This window comes from Gobio gobio, assembly GCF_949357685.1.
Source record: "Gobio gobio genome assembly, chromosome: 21".
NCBI lineage: Eukaryota > Metazoa > Chordata > Actinopteri > Cypriniformes > Gobionidae > Gobio > Gobio gobio.
The window spans coordinates 31,811,062-31,825,126 of NC_137117.1; the positions used below are offsets into that span (position 1 = coordinate 31,811,062).

The 14,065-nt window shown below is 37.9% G+C and overlaps 2 protein-coding genes across 3 annotated transcripts in view; both read right to left on the minus strand.

The window, feature by feature from the left end:
- tcea2 (transcription elongation factor A (SII), 2) overlaps nucleotides 1–14,065 on the minus strand; it is a 774,534-nt gene that overhangs the window by 572,706 nt on the left and 187,763 nt on the right. The gene's annotated exons all lie outside the window — the stretch shown is intronic.
- Nucleotides 1–14,065, minus strand: part of lama5 (laminin, alpha 5) — a 96,843-nt gene that overhangs the window by 31,979 nt on the left and 50,799 nt on the right. For both annotated transcript variants that reach the window (XM_079803567.1, XM_079803566.1), the window contains exons 13-35: nucleotides 13,461–13,598; nucleotides 11,672–11,806; nucleotides 11,449–11,583; nucleotides 11,227–11,364; nucleotides 11,080–11,132; nucleotides 10,039–10,138; nucleotides 9,802–9,854; nucleotides 9,610–9,715; nucleotides 9,430–9,529; nucleotides 9,179–9,335; nucleotides 8,094–8,232; nucleotides 5,761–5,903; nucleotides 5,575–5,678; nucleotides 5,326–5,479; nucleotides 4,318–4,481; nucleotides 3,788–3,902; nucleotides 3,596–3,693; nucleotides 2,024–2,216; nucleotides 1,728–1,854; nucleotides 1,503–1,642; nucleotides 1,286–1,401; nucleotides 285–496; nucleotides 4–205 (exon numbers count right to left, since the gene is read on the minus strand). In XM_079803567.1, coding sequence (XP_079659693.1) covers nucleotides 4–205; nucleotides 285–496; nucleotides 1,286–1,401; nucleotides 1,503–1,642; nucleotides 1,728–1,854; nucleotides 2,024–2,216; nucleotides 3,596–3,693; nucleotides 3,788–3,902; nucleotides 4,318–4,481; nucleotides 5,326–5,479; nucleotides 5,575–5,678; nucleotides 5,761–5,903; nucleotides 8,094–8,232; nucleotides 9,179–9,335; nucleotides 9,430–9,529; nucleotides 9,610–9,715; nucleotides 9,802–9,854; nucleotides 10,039–10,138; nucleotides 11,080–11,132; nucleotides 11,227–11,364; nucleotides 11,449–11,583; nucleotides 11,672–11,806; nucleotides 13,461–13,598 — 3,022 coding nt within the window. The remainder of the gene's footprint in view (nucleotides 1–3; nucleotides 206–284; nucleotides 497–1,285; nucleotides 1,402–1,502; nucleotides 1,643–1,727; nucleotides 1,855–2,023; nucleotides 2,217–3,595; nucleotides 3,694–3,787; nucleotides 3,903–4,317; nucleotides 4,482–5,325; nucleotides 5,480–5,574; nucleotides 5,679–5,760; nucleotides 5,904–8,093; nucleotides 8,233–9,178; nucleotides 9,336–9,429; nucleotides 9,530–9,609; nucleotides 9,716–9,801; nucleotides 9,855–10,038; nucleotides 10,139–11,079; nucleotides 11,133–11,226; nucleotides 11,365–11,448; nucleotides 11,584–11,671; nucleotides 11,807–13,460; nucleotides 13,599–14,065) is intronic.

Here is a 14,065-nt window from a genome sequence, read left to right on the forward strand (position 1 = left end):
TACCTGCACTGGCCGTTGTGTGTGTCACAGGTGATGTCCAGTGAAGTCACTCCAGGCCTGGAACAGTTGCACATCTCACACCCCACCAGAGGATGGCAGCCAAACGTCTGGGGTTCACAGGTGACACATTCGGGCTGCAGGGTCCGTGGAGGACAGATGCACTCACCCGTGACAGGCTCGCACAGACGTGTACCGCAGTTACATGCTAGAGAGAAAAGCATACAACATCATCCATCGATTCATCAATCAATCCATCGCCCCACCGTGTTGCTGGTGATACTCACGTCTGCAGTTGGGGAAACCGAAGTATCCCGTGGCACACTGGGAACAGTCTCGGCCAATCACGTTGGGTTTGCACTTGCACAGGCCACCAAAGGTCTCACATGTGTCGCTCTCCGCACCCACCTCGTGACAGCCGCAGGGCACAGCACCGTTATTAAAGAACGCAGACAGAGACACGGCAGAGCTACGGCAGAACGGAGAGGCTGTGGAAGGGCTGAGAAGAAAGAGGGAACGTTAGGATAAAGGGCAATCTAATGATTGTGCATGAACGATATATATGCATATTTAATTGTGTCTTTTTCTCTATTCTTCCATTTAAATGGTTTAATTATCTAAATTTAAAAACTGTTAAAACGCTAATATTTTAACAATACTCTTAAATATGATCTTTAGCAAATCTCAAAATAAATATATAATTTTTTTATAATGTACATTATGTTTTGATGCCTAAATTCACTTGTAACTTAATTTTTTAATATTTATAAACCATAATAGTATTTTGAATTAGCTTTTATTTATATATCTTCAGTTTTTATTTTAATTTTATTTTCAAGTTTTAGTCATTTTGCTATGTGCTTTGTCATTTTTAGTTTTTTTAAAACATATTCCTCTCTTGCTTTAATTAGTTTTATTTAAATTTTCGTACTTAAACATTTATTTCAAGTAAAGTACATTTTTATTTACGTTTTTTAAGTTTAAGTTTTTCATCTAATGTGTTTGCTATTTCAGCTTTATTTCAATCATCAAATACAATTTTTAGTAGTTTCAGTTTTAATTAACGACACAACATTGAAAACAAACAGTTTTATATGTTTATGTTATATTTAATGTATATATTTTTCATCCATATATATAAATAGCCTATTGTAATATCTGGCATTCATGCACTCGTGACTCATTCATTCATTTTTGCCTATTTTAGGCCATAACATAAAAATAATTATCAGCCAAAACTTTTATTTCAGCGCATCCTTCCATATTTCCAAATTTAGAAGTGTCATACTTGATATGAAAGCTGTTTTGTCCACAGTTGCTGATGAAGTCGTAGGATTTGTCCAGAGGCTCCTCGGATAAAAAGCTGGAGCTGTAAGTGTTCTCTGGCACCACTAGCACATAGTCCTAATGCACAAACACAAGAGAGTGTAGAAGTGTCCTTGTTATTGTCATTCTTGAACACAGAATTCAAATAACCTTTAGTAAAATTTCATAATGACACTCACCAGCCACAGTGTCTTCCTATCTGGAACACGCAGGGTCAGGATGACCTCATGGTCCGTCACATCCAGGATAATCTGGTTCTCTGACATAACAACACTACGACAACCATAACCATGGGGACAAAAGGATGTGTTGACGTAGCCTGGAAAACAAAGAGTGACCATTAATAAAACAAATATTTTTAGTGCTAAAACATAAACTCAATAGTGAGTCTGTTTAATGCTCACCCTGCCATATGCGTCCTCCGTTGATGTAGACCTGGACATTGAAAGTTGGATGCAGGGGCTGATGGTAATGCAGGATGAACACGTAACGGCCCAGTGCATGTACACGTGTTGAATATACCACAGCATTCTGGGAAATCATGCAGACAAATAAACATTAGAAGACTTTTGATCAACTTTAAAGAATCAGAAAGAGACAACCTAGAAGACAGGCGGCACAGGGCGGATAAATGGAGGTTCATTTAAAGCAACAGTAACAGATGTCGGACATCAATGAGAGTGTAAGGGGTTTGATGTACCTGACTAGGGTCCAGAAGCACGTGTTCACTATTATCAGCTGCGGTTGGCGGTCTAGAAGTCATGGGTCTGTCTGCATAAAAGGAGGGATCGGGGGCTGAAGCCAGAATTTGGTCCGGCGCAGAAGAAGCCTGACCCTCTTTTAGGACCAGAGATTGAGGAGGATTCTGGAAACGAGACGGGATGCAGGAGCCGCTGGACAAAAGAGAATATAAAACATGACGATCATTTCTTAAGAGCATTAGTACTTATAATTGTAATGTAGCATATTCATGTCATGAAACTGGCAGCATTTACTGAAAGGACAGTGCTGCAAAGGCAGTGAAAGAATAATGTTTTAAAATAAAAAATCCAAAATGAAAATAATCTACAAAACAAGTGTTTGAGTTAGGGGTGTAACGGATTGTAGTTTATCCGTGATCCGTACAGACCATGCCCCATGATTCAGAACGCATGTGATTCGCAGATTATGTAATGGCACTTTTCCACTGCGTGGTATGACTCGGCACGGCTCAGCTCGCTTTACTTTGGCACGGTTTGCTTTTCCACTGCAGTTTAGTACCGCTTCAAAGTGGGTGGGATTATAGACTGATTGTTATACTGCGCCGCCTCTACTGATGTGACATCATCGTAAACGCAACAAACAAATGCGTGGAATCAAATGCGTGGGAGCAATGGAATGTGTTCTTGATTCTCGGCATGTGGATGTTTTTCACTTTAAGACGAAGAAGTTTGCTTCTAGCGTGTTTGGTGTCTTGTGTCGCAAATCCAATGACACTGGTAGTGATGAATCGGTTATTGATCTCTCTGACCAATCAGTGATCTGCAGTGTTTACATGTCACATAGTGTATAAAGAGTTGCACACCTAAATAATAAAAAATTTATAAAAAAATAAATTATCTAAAAAAACAAGTGCTTGAGTATAGAAAGAGTTTCACATATAAATAAAATAATAAAATAATATTAAATTAAATTAACTAAAAAACAAGTGCTTTGGTGTATAAAGAGTTGCACATCTAAATAAAAAATAAAAATAATATAAAATTATCTAAAAAACAAGTGCTTGAGTGTAGAGTTTCACACCTAAATAAAATAAAATAAAATGATATTAAATTAAATTATCTAAAAAAACAAGTGTTTGAGTGTAGAAAGTTGCACACCTAAATAAAAATGTATAGAATAAAACAAAATAATAAAATAATATTAAATTATCTAAAAAAAACAAGTGCTTGAGAAGTTAAAGCTACACTGTGTAACTTTTTTAGTTTATTCTTAGCTAAAAACACTTAGTAAAGTATTCTCGTAAGTTTATAATATGCCATCGAATGCCAGTTAAAACGAAATCGGAATTGAGAGGAACAGAAACGAATATTCACTGGATGGTCATATACCTTTTCACCGCTAGATGGGGGAAATATCACACAGTGTAGCTTTAATGATTAATCATTAATTTATGATAAAATAAATAAAAAAATCTACAAAACAAGTGTTTGAATGTAATGCCGCATGATGCAACAATCAAAAGTGTTTGATTGAAGCTGTTCACCATTCACAAGGCATATGTGTTAGTCACCTGTCTGGAGAAAAGTGACCATGCGTGCTGATGCAGTGAACTCTGGGCTTCAGGTACTCCATGGTGAACTGAGCATGAGGGACGAGGAACACTTTGTGCTGGAGGGGAAATCCAACACACACTTGTAAATGCCATGATTACAGTGGACACAAATAACTTTTATGGTGAATTCAAGCAGAAAAGCTCTCTCACAAGGAAGAAACTGCTTCTTCTGTCGGCGGCGATAAGCTGGATATCAGCCTCTGCGGACAGAGTGAAGACCGCCACACGCTTCATGTCATCTACAGACACCACACGGCACAGGAAACTACACACACACATAAATAGAGACACATACACAGAAATCAATTAGCAAGTGTAGAAAAAAATTATGACAAAATACCAGAAAAATACCTATTGAACAATTAAATGGGACACGTCATCTCTTAAATTTGTGATAAGTATGTAACAATAGCTCATTAAAGGGGGTTTAGTGACTAGTCAATCATAAAAGAGGTCATATAGAAGTCTTAAAGGTATGATATAAAAACAGCACGTTTAATTCAATGGGTCAGAGAGAGTGTGGAAAATGTAAAATGATATGACTGTTTTGAAAAACCTTGACTAGAAAGGGACCTCAGGGTAAAAACCTAAAATACTACAAAATTACAGAATATGACCCATTCAAGTGTGAAAACCTGAAGCACAGAAGAACAGAAAAGGCAATTGTTGCAACGTCACACCTGTATTTGCAGTGAAGCAGTGTGATTTGCTCTTGGTGAGTGCGTTCGCCCGGTGAGTTGACAGACACAGTGAGAGTTTGAGGGACTTGATCTTCACTGGCGTACTCGACCACCAACACATAATCTCCAGGGACAGGAACACGGCCACGCAGTTGAACGTTCAACTAAACACACAAATAGGATTTGATTTATTTATATACTAACATTCAACACTTTGGATTTTAGACTTTTTATGTTTATGTTTATGAAAGAAGCCTCTTAGACACACGAAGATTGCATTTATTTGATCAAAAATACAGTAAAAACAGTAATATTGTGAAATATTATTACAATTGATAATAACTGTTTTCTATTATATTTGAACAACTTACTGACACTGTCTAAATTTGAAGTAATCTTGCAAGATGCACATAAATAAATTTTTTTTGCATAAAAACATATTTTTTGCACTCAATTGAATCGGATACATTTTTTATTCGATAAGAAAACATGCACATAAACTATGATGGAAACACATTTACAGAATTAATTCAATTAAAATGAATGAATTAATTAATCAAAAAAGCCAGATTTTGCGATGGGACGGCATAACTGGACCAAGCAGCAGACCGAACTCGTTGCACAGAATCTGAAATGCTGTTTTGGTTGTTCTGATATGCCCGAGCAAAGTCTGTCGACAAAGAGGTTCGGTATAATTACATCCTAGAACTGTCTTACGCGACTGCGTTCTCAAACATCAGCACGTTTATTGCATTCCGTCTGTGGGCTCGTAAATTATTATAGGCTATATGAAAATGATTATATAAAGTGGCTTCTCCTATTGCAGAAACTTCCATTTTTCCTGTTGATATTCAGCGGCAGTTTATTAGGAAGTGATGCGATTTTGTTCTCTTAGACTCACTGGATGGAAAAGCTGCTTTATTCGTAAATGTTTTATGCGAAATTCCAATAAATTTAATTCACAACTTTGGATGTAAACATAGCTATTGTTTCAACCTATGTGCTTACATCATTGCCGCTGCAGATGGCCATGCTAGGATGGCGAGGGGTGATCTTTTCAGTGTGGCAGGGTCTAGGCAGGTGATTATCAGACCTGCAGCTGGCATCATTACTGGAGATGGATGGGAACTCATCCAGAGACAGATACATGTACTGCAGACAGCTAAATACACCAAAAAGACAGATTACTCCAGTCACATTGCACATTAAAATGTATACACATGACATGTGTACACAAAAAGTTGCTGCACTACTGACTTCTGACTTGCGCCCTGTGTGTTTCTGTATGAACAGGGTTCAGTTACTTGAAGTTGCAGGATAGGAGCCTCATAATAGGCACTGGGCAAAAGCACCAGGTAGTCCTGCAGAGGGAAAGAGACACAGAATGTGTGTCCAGCGATTGTTCATAATAATGTAAAGAGCATGTTTAAGAGGGGGTCCTACCAGCAGAATGCCCTCTGCCTCAATAATCACAGTCCAGGTTCCCGGGTTCAAGACAAATGGCTCCACAAAACTGTTCTGAGGCACGTTCACAAATGTGGGTTCTGAACTGGGTGCAAAGACGATCTGTTTAGACTGTTCAGAGCCTGCAGAGAGAAGGATGGAGATCTAGTTTATGAGGATGGAGTCACAGCATTTGATGAATTTATAAAACATGACATGTCTCTAAACTTTGTTATGAAGTTACATATTTTTATTCATTATCAAGATTTGACCTATTGTACTAAAAGTAATTAATTTAAAATAGTCCATTTAAATTAAAAAGCTGTCATGATTTACTCATGGAGAAGTTTAGCAGAATGTCCCAGCTACTCTTTTCCATACAATACAAGTAAAAGGGGACAGATGAATCCTAATAACACTTTGGCCCTGTCCCAAATGGCATCCTAAACCCTCACGGTCTTCCTGTGAGTCCGCACTTTCATGGCTTGATGCCGCTTTGACTGCCGGGAAGAAGTCAGCACCTATAGACTGATCACCATTTTCACAAATTCACATTTTTGTAGTTCACACGGAAACAATATAGTTTTCAAGCATTTGCACTTTGAAACCCTTTTCAAATGTTTGCATTTTCATGCCCCCAAAGTGCTGTTCTCGTGTAAATGAATGGCCAAAAGTTTTTAAGTTGAAAATGGTGTCATGTAAAAGCCCCGTAAAACTATTAGAACAAATATGAATCTGTATCATTAGCGTACAACTATTAAAGCAGCCAAGTTATACATGCATGTGATAATTTTGCCACATTTATCATATTTTGTGACTATCTGGAGTCAGGCTCCTCAATCAGGCATTAAAACAGTAGTGTTTTTACACAAACACAAAAAAAGTCTACTTGGTTTTGAAACTTTTATACATTTTTGAATTTTGGAAATGAACTTTTAAAATGCCCAAATCATTTTCTTCTAAACGTATATCAATTGATAACAAAAGAAGAAAGGGGTCATAATTGTAGCATACCAAGATGTAAAACATTCAGTCATCATTCAGTTGAAGGACTACAGTTATGGAATAATTTACCAATATAACTATAAAAAAAGAATTTAAAAAAAATACAGCTATATAAAAAAAGCATAATTTTTGTGACCATTAATGGTTTATTTAGGGTTTATACAATGGGTTATTTGCTGTGTGTGTATTTCATATTTGATATTTTTGTGTATTTTAATATTAATATTGATTGTTTTTGGTTCTTAGATTTCTTAGGTTCTTAGTAAAAGCCTAACTAGGGACACATGCTGCCAATTAGCTATTAACTAGAAGCATATAGATAAGAGAGAGCTCAAAATTGAGAGGCATTTAGTTATTCTGTATTGTCCCTGTCAAATAAATAAAATAAAATAGTCCATATGTCGCAAGCTCTAAAAGTGTTCTGAAAATGTTAAAATAGCTGTATAAGCTTTATAGACAAACATTTTTAATGTTTGTTTCAATGAAAATGAATTTGTATATGTGCAAGAACCAATGCATGTGGCATCACTGATGACCTGGCATATAGACCACTTTTACAGTAATATTACAATGCCTATTTGTCATATTTTGAGTTTTCATTGTATGGAAAAGAGCAGCTCGGGCATGCTGTTAAAACTCTCCTTTTGGGTTCAATAGAAGAAAGTTGTGCAGTTTTGCATGATTCTGATCATCATGAGTAAACTATTACAGAATAATTTTTGGGTGAACATTATTACTCGAATAAAATAGATAAAACAGCGTAATTAATAATAATAATTATAATGATAATAAAAGAGTCAAAAGTTCAAATAGTTCTTATCCAGAACCTCAATTAACAGAAAGAAAGCAATGACAGTTCTGAAGTACCAGTTCTGGCACATTGAACCGTCAGACGTACCTCTTCTGCTGTTCTGAAAGGCTGTGATTTTACCGTTCGACACAGTCGACCGCGTGTTTACATATCTGAGGATGAAGCGCGTGAGATACACGTCTGCTTCACGTACGTGCACCATCATTTTAACCGTATTCTGAGATGGAGGACAAGGAAGAAGGAGAAGAGGAGAGAGAGGGAAAGAGGAGGGGAGGGTGTACAGCACATAACAAGGCCTGTGTTAAAGACCTGAACTGTGGCTTTCTGATCAAGCTGGGTGTGATCATGTCATAGATCTGAGATACAGGTTGCACTGTGAGTGTGTCTTGAACATGGGGAGAGGAAGGAGGGTTTGTAAAGAGAGGACCAAGGAAGACAGGAAGTCACCAGCTCAGAGAGCAAAGAAGTGAGGAAGGTAGAAAGATGGAGAAAAGGCAGATCATCAAAACAGACTTACAATTCCCACACAGGAAGTGTCTGCCATCCTCGATCACAGAGACCCGCCCCCTCACGTCCATGCCCCCGCGGTTCACATAGTGCAAGACCACATGAAACAGGTCTGGAGAGCCAACCACCACCTCAACCAGAACCCGAGGCTAGAGAGCGAGAAAGAACGGCCCACAACAGAGAGACAATTGCAAAGCTGTTCCTTAAAGCCACCACCAACCAGCACTACAGCCCAACACAGCAGCCAATGTACGCAAGCAGCACCAATCAAAACCCTTGATCAAAGCCCTCAGCCGAGCCAAAGACACAGCACACTTCAATGACACATCACAGTGATATTCTGCACAGGGCACAAACTTCACACAAGTTTACACACATCTCATTCAGCTTTTCTTTACAACACACTAATAATAATAAAAACATTTTTATTCAATTTAAAATAAGCTATATTGATTCACATTATATGTAATATTATTACTTTCACAGTATCTTTAAAGTCATTCAATTTCATAAAACATTTTACTTCTGTAATGTGACATATTTCCTAGTAAAACAAGATAACCAACAAGAAAAAAAATCTAGACTAGGACTTGATGTTGTACAAATTAAAATTGTCCAACTATACGAATTAAAAAGTTGTATCTATATGACAGGGAATGGACTGAAATGAGAGGGCTTGTGACATCAACAAGAGGAAAGTTGTTACTTTTTGATGTTTACATTTAGATTAAATTATGATTTAATGTTGACTTTAAGTGCTTTACAAAATTTTTTAAATAATACACAAATCGCTATAATACACAATATGTAATAATAATAGATTTTAATATTTTTATTATTGTTGCTGTTGTCATTTTCTATTATGAATATAATAGCTTTCATTATTACAGCAATTTGTTATTATTTACCATTCAGTAGTGTTGTTGTTATAGTTTTTTATTTATACAATTATTATAGATGAATAATAATAACAACAATTATTATATTATATTATATTTTTTACTAGTATTATTTACCATTCATTAAAAAAAAATCATGATTTCAAGGTACAAACATTAAGTCTCGTGAGTGTGTGTGTGTGTGTGTGTGTCTCACCTGTATGAGGGTCATCTGGGCGTACCCCCTCCAGCTGAAGCTCTCAAACTCCAGAGGATTGTAACCAAACCTCACCGGACGTCCATCCATTGTGGTTCCGTCCTCCACCTCAAACTTCATATGGTGCAGGTCTGGGAAGTAATGATCCGGCCGCGGTCTAAACAAGCACATCAGAGTGATGACAGCCGCCTGCACATAAAAGTGATTAGTGCACAATGCTACATCTGTGTGTGCTTTTCCCCATCACTTACTGGTTGCATTTGGGTCCCTCCACATTGGGTCTGCATCGACACCGCCCGTGTCTCTCATCACATGCCTGCCCAACGGAGCCTCCAATGTCACACTGGCAGCCTACATAGACGCAGGGATCAGAGTTAAACCCATCTCGTTATTGAAGTATTGATAATGTCTGCTTGGAATTGATTGTGTACCTTGGCAACCAAAGTAGTTCTTTTTCTGAAGGTTGAAGTACCCATCCTTGCACACGGTACATCTGCCACTGCACACATTGGGTTTACAGTGACACTGGCCGGAGCGCTGATTCACACACAGATGGACGTATGTTAACTTTGCTCTTGGAATTGCATTTGTAAGCTGGAGCTATTAATGGATTATGTCTATACCTGAGTGCACTCTGCAACCTCACTCATTGTTCCTACTGTATTACAGTCACAGGCTGCAAAATCAATCAGAATGTACATAAGCAGAAATATATAATCCATATTATTACAGTTTAACTAACCAGAAACAGATTCAATTAATACACTGTCACCAGAGTCTGATTGATCACCTAAGCTAACAAAATGACCCCAATCACTCAAAATGGCATTTTGTGTTGTGTGTCCAAACTTTTCTCTTACTTGAGCATCCATAGTCTGTATCAGGAGAAAGATTCCAGTAGAGAGGCTTACAGCGATCGCACGCCACCCCTTCTACATTCGGCCGACACTCGCAGGAGCCCTGAGGTAAAAAAAAAAAACAAGCATTGAGAGTCAGGACTAAGAATAAATGTTTGTAAAAGACTTTGTGTCCAAGATCCTCAATTACAGAATTAATGAAAAAGTAACAATGTAAAAGATATGATTTTTAAAATTAAAATACAGAAATACTATTACAATTTACAATAACTGTTCTCTATTTGAATATACACTGCCCGGCCAAAAAAAAAGGAGGAGACTTTACAGAGTGCTGGACTCTTGCATTGTCAATACAAAAATATTGCTGCACCTCTTGATGGAAATAACACCACAGCATTTATTTTCATCAAGAGGTGCATTAAGTTTTGGTCAAGATCATGTATTGACAATGCAAGAGTCAAGCACTCTGTAAAGTCTCCTCCAGCACATCCCAAAGACTTTCAATGAATTTAAGGTCTGGACTCAGAGGTGCCGATTAATGTGTGAAAATGATTCTTCAGGCTCCCTCCCAACCATTCTTTCACAGTTTGAGCCTGATGAATCTTGACTTTGTCATCCTGGAATATGGACATGATGTGTCTTCCAACATGGTTGTTTAAGAAATGAAAATCTACACACTCCATCAATTAGGGTTAGAAGAACTGCTGCCAAACATATAACATGCTAGAAACATAAAAATCACTGCAATAATGATCCAATCATTGCCAATTTAAATCCAAGTGGATTTTTTTGGCCGGGCAGCGTATTTTAAAATGTAATTTATTCCTGCGATGGCAAGGTTGATTTCAGCATCATTACTCTTACAGTCTTCAGTGTCACATGATCCTTCAGAAATCATTCTAATATGATGATTTGCTGCTCAAGAAACATTTCTTATTATTATCAATGTTGAAAACAGATTTTTTTTTTTCAGGATTAATTGATGATTAGACACCATTCTCAATGTTGCTATACTTAAAATATAAAAAGATCAATAAAGCTCACCACAGTGGGCAGGATATCATTATGAACAGAGCCTGCTGGGTTACATGTCCCGACTAGAGCATAAAAAGAGAAAGATAACCATCAGAACTATGGTAAATGAATATAATAGACAGGATTTTGTTTGAGTAAACGTCTATGCAAGATCACCTTGGCAGAGGGGGAAGCCACTTGACCCAGGACTGCAGCTATCACACCTCTGACCCTCAATGTTTGGCAGACACACACACTGACCAGACACTGGATCACAGGAACTGAAGCGAGAGCCCTCCCCTGAACACTGACAAGCTGAAAGAAGAGAAAATCACCTGTTACAGTAGACAGTCCTTCCCTTGGTAATGTTTCCACTTTGATAAGAGTCATGTGACTTACGTGTGCAGCTGGGAAAAGAGTAGTATCCGGGTGCACACTGGTCACATTTGGGGCCACTGTAGTTGGGTCTACAGTTACACTGACCCGACACACTACAGCTGGAGTCCAAAGATGTGTGAGGGTCACAAGTGCACCCTGGGAAATAGGATAAAAAAGTTATAATTGTGATAATACAGACAGTGGATCTTCGTTAATCAGACCGAGCCTTTCTTGTGTGCCTCACCTTGGCAGTTTGGAAATGAGAGGAACCCTGAGCGACACTGCTCACAGCGAGGACCAGTGAACTCCGGCCTGCACAAACACTGACCGACTGCGTCACACATCTCAGGCGTAGAGCCCACAACACTGCACCCACAATCTACAGACAGACAGAGAGAAATTAAAACTTGAATGTTAATAGTTTTGAAGTCAACATGAAGTGTATTCCCAATCAATTTTACTTCTGTAATGTGACATATCAGAGTGAAAAAGCACATTCAATGAGATGAAACATATGAAGTGACTTGAAGTGAATGGTTCATGAGTGGGCATTCCACACAAGAATGGAACAAGAACTGAGTGTGAGTTTGCAGTCAATATTGGTTACTACTGGGTTAACAGTCAAGATTGATTAAAACATACATTGTACACACAGTTTTGCCTGAATGATTCTGTGTTTTTGAACAAATCAGTTGAGTAAATGATTCAGTGACTCATAAAGACACTCACTTACTACGTAACTAAGTGAATCAATTAACCGGAAAAACAACTGTCGCAAATGTTATTACGTAGCGGATGGGGGTTGGGGCTATCAGACTTCAATGTTGAATGACCAAATAACCTTAAAAAGTTCATACACTACATGGTGCTTAAGTACATAGTGTATAAGTGCAGCGTATTTTGGGACACATGTCACTTTTTTTGTTGCTGAATGACTCACAATTTTGCCTGAATGATTCAGTGTTTTGGGAGAAAAAAATCAGTTGAGTAAAATATTCAATGACTTATAAAGAAAGTCACTTGTTTCATTCTTTAAAGGGTAACTAAACCATAAAACAACTTTTTAGTTAATGATCTGCAAGAATGGGGCTTTATTAGTGCTGGTCATTGATTCGAGTAAAAGTTTTGACATTTGGGTATAAAGTGTTTTAATTCTACAATTTAAGGTGTAAAAACGTCTGAGTGCTGCCCTCTTATGGTTGAACGGTGGCTACTGCAGTTGAATTTTCCTATTGGAAGTTGTTTGCCAATGTAATGTATGTTGGCTCTTACAACGGCTCACTACCCACGCCCCTGGCACGAGCTCACCGTGCCCAGATTAGTCCGTCACTGCGGGTCTCAGGTGCACCCCAACCCCACGATATTGTTCTGTTTATTCGAAGTGTGTGCTTGTCTTCCGCTTTAAATGTTCAAGCTTGTTACAGCATGATGGATTCTGATTGGCTATCAATGTTTTTATCGTTCATCAGCTGGATAAAATCATTCTAAAAGTGATTACAACGATATCCTTTCTCTGTGCTGTTATCGTTATAGCTGTGGTGTGAACTCTGCTATTCTTTAATAATGAGAACGGTTTTAGAACTATATCTTATCGTTATCTTTATCGTTATCGTCCTTGGTGTGAACGGCCTTTAAACTGCAGAAAGAGTCACTGAAAAATCTCCACCACTAGTCCACAGAGTAACAAACTCAGTCAGTGAATGTAAAAACATAGACAAGAAGAGTGATACAAACAGTACATAATTCCCATTGCTATTTGAATGGTAATATCAGCAAAAACAAAAGCCAAAAAAGAAAGGTGTAGAAAGTTATTTTACATTTTAAAATATGCTCTGATGAATCATGCACAATAAGACCGAATGTGTGTTAAGTAAGTAAATAGGGTAACATTTTACATTGATCTTAAACAGACTTCTAAGCAGTGGAAGAATGCACAGGAAACCATTTCTTTGTGGCTGTATTGTGAAGTTCATGGTTTGGCAGTACATGGGGGATTTTTGAGTTCAGTGAGATTAGAGTTGGCAAGCACTCACATTGGCACAGTGGAAAGTTGAAGTAGCCAGGCACACACTGCTCGCATGAATACCCCTGAAAACCGCTCCGACAAACACACTGGCCCGTTACTGCATCACAGGACCCATCAAGACAACCCTGGCCTGAACACTGACAGCCTGGGGGGAAGGGAGCGAGAATATGGGCATGTTTGCATTGCCTTTGTTTTTGGGTGGTATATTGTGCTCACAAACACTCCAACTATGCACAAGATCAACAGCAGTTTAGCAGACAGACAACACTGATGCAACAATCAGCATGTGTTTGCTCAGATGTCACCTGCCACTACAGCTTACAGAGAAAAGGCAAAAATGGGCTGAACGGGACAGCTGATTTGATCTGGCAATGGACATGCAGATACATACATACATACATAGAGAAATGACAGATAATATACTTACATTCAAATATCGGTGACACTTTACAATAAGGTTTCATTAGTTAAACTAATAATGAACTGCACTTCTACAGCATTTATTAATCTTTGTTAATGTTAATTTTAACTAATACATTATTCAAATCAAATGTTGTATTTGGTAACATTAGTTAACGCACTGTGAAGTAACATGAACAATGAACAGCTGTA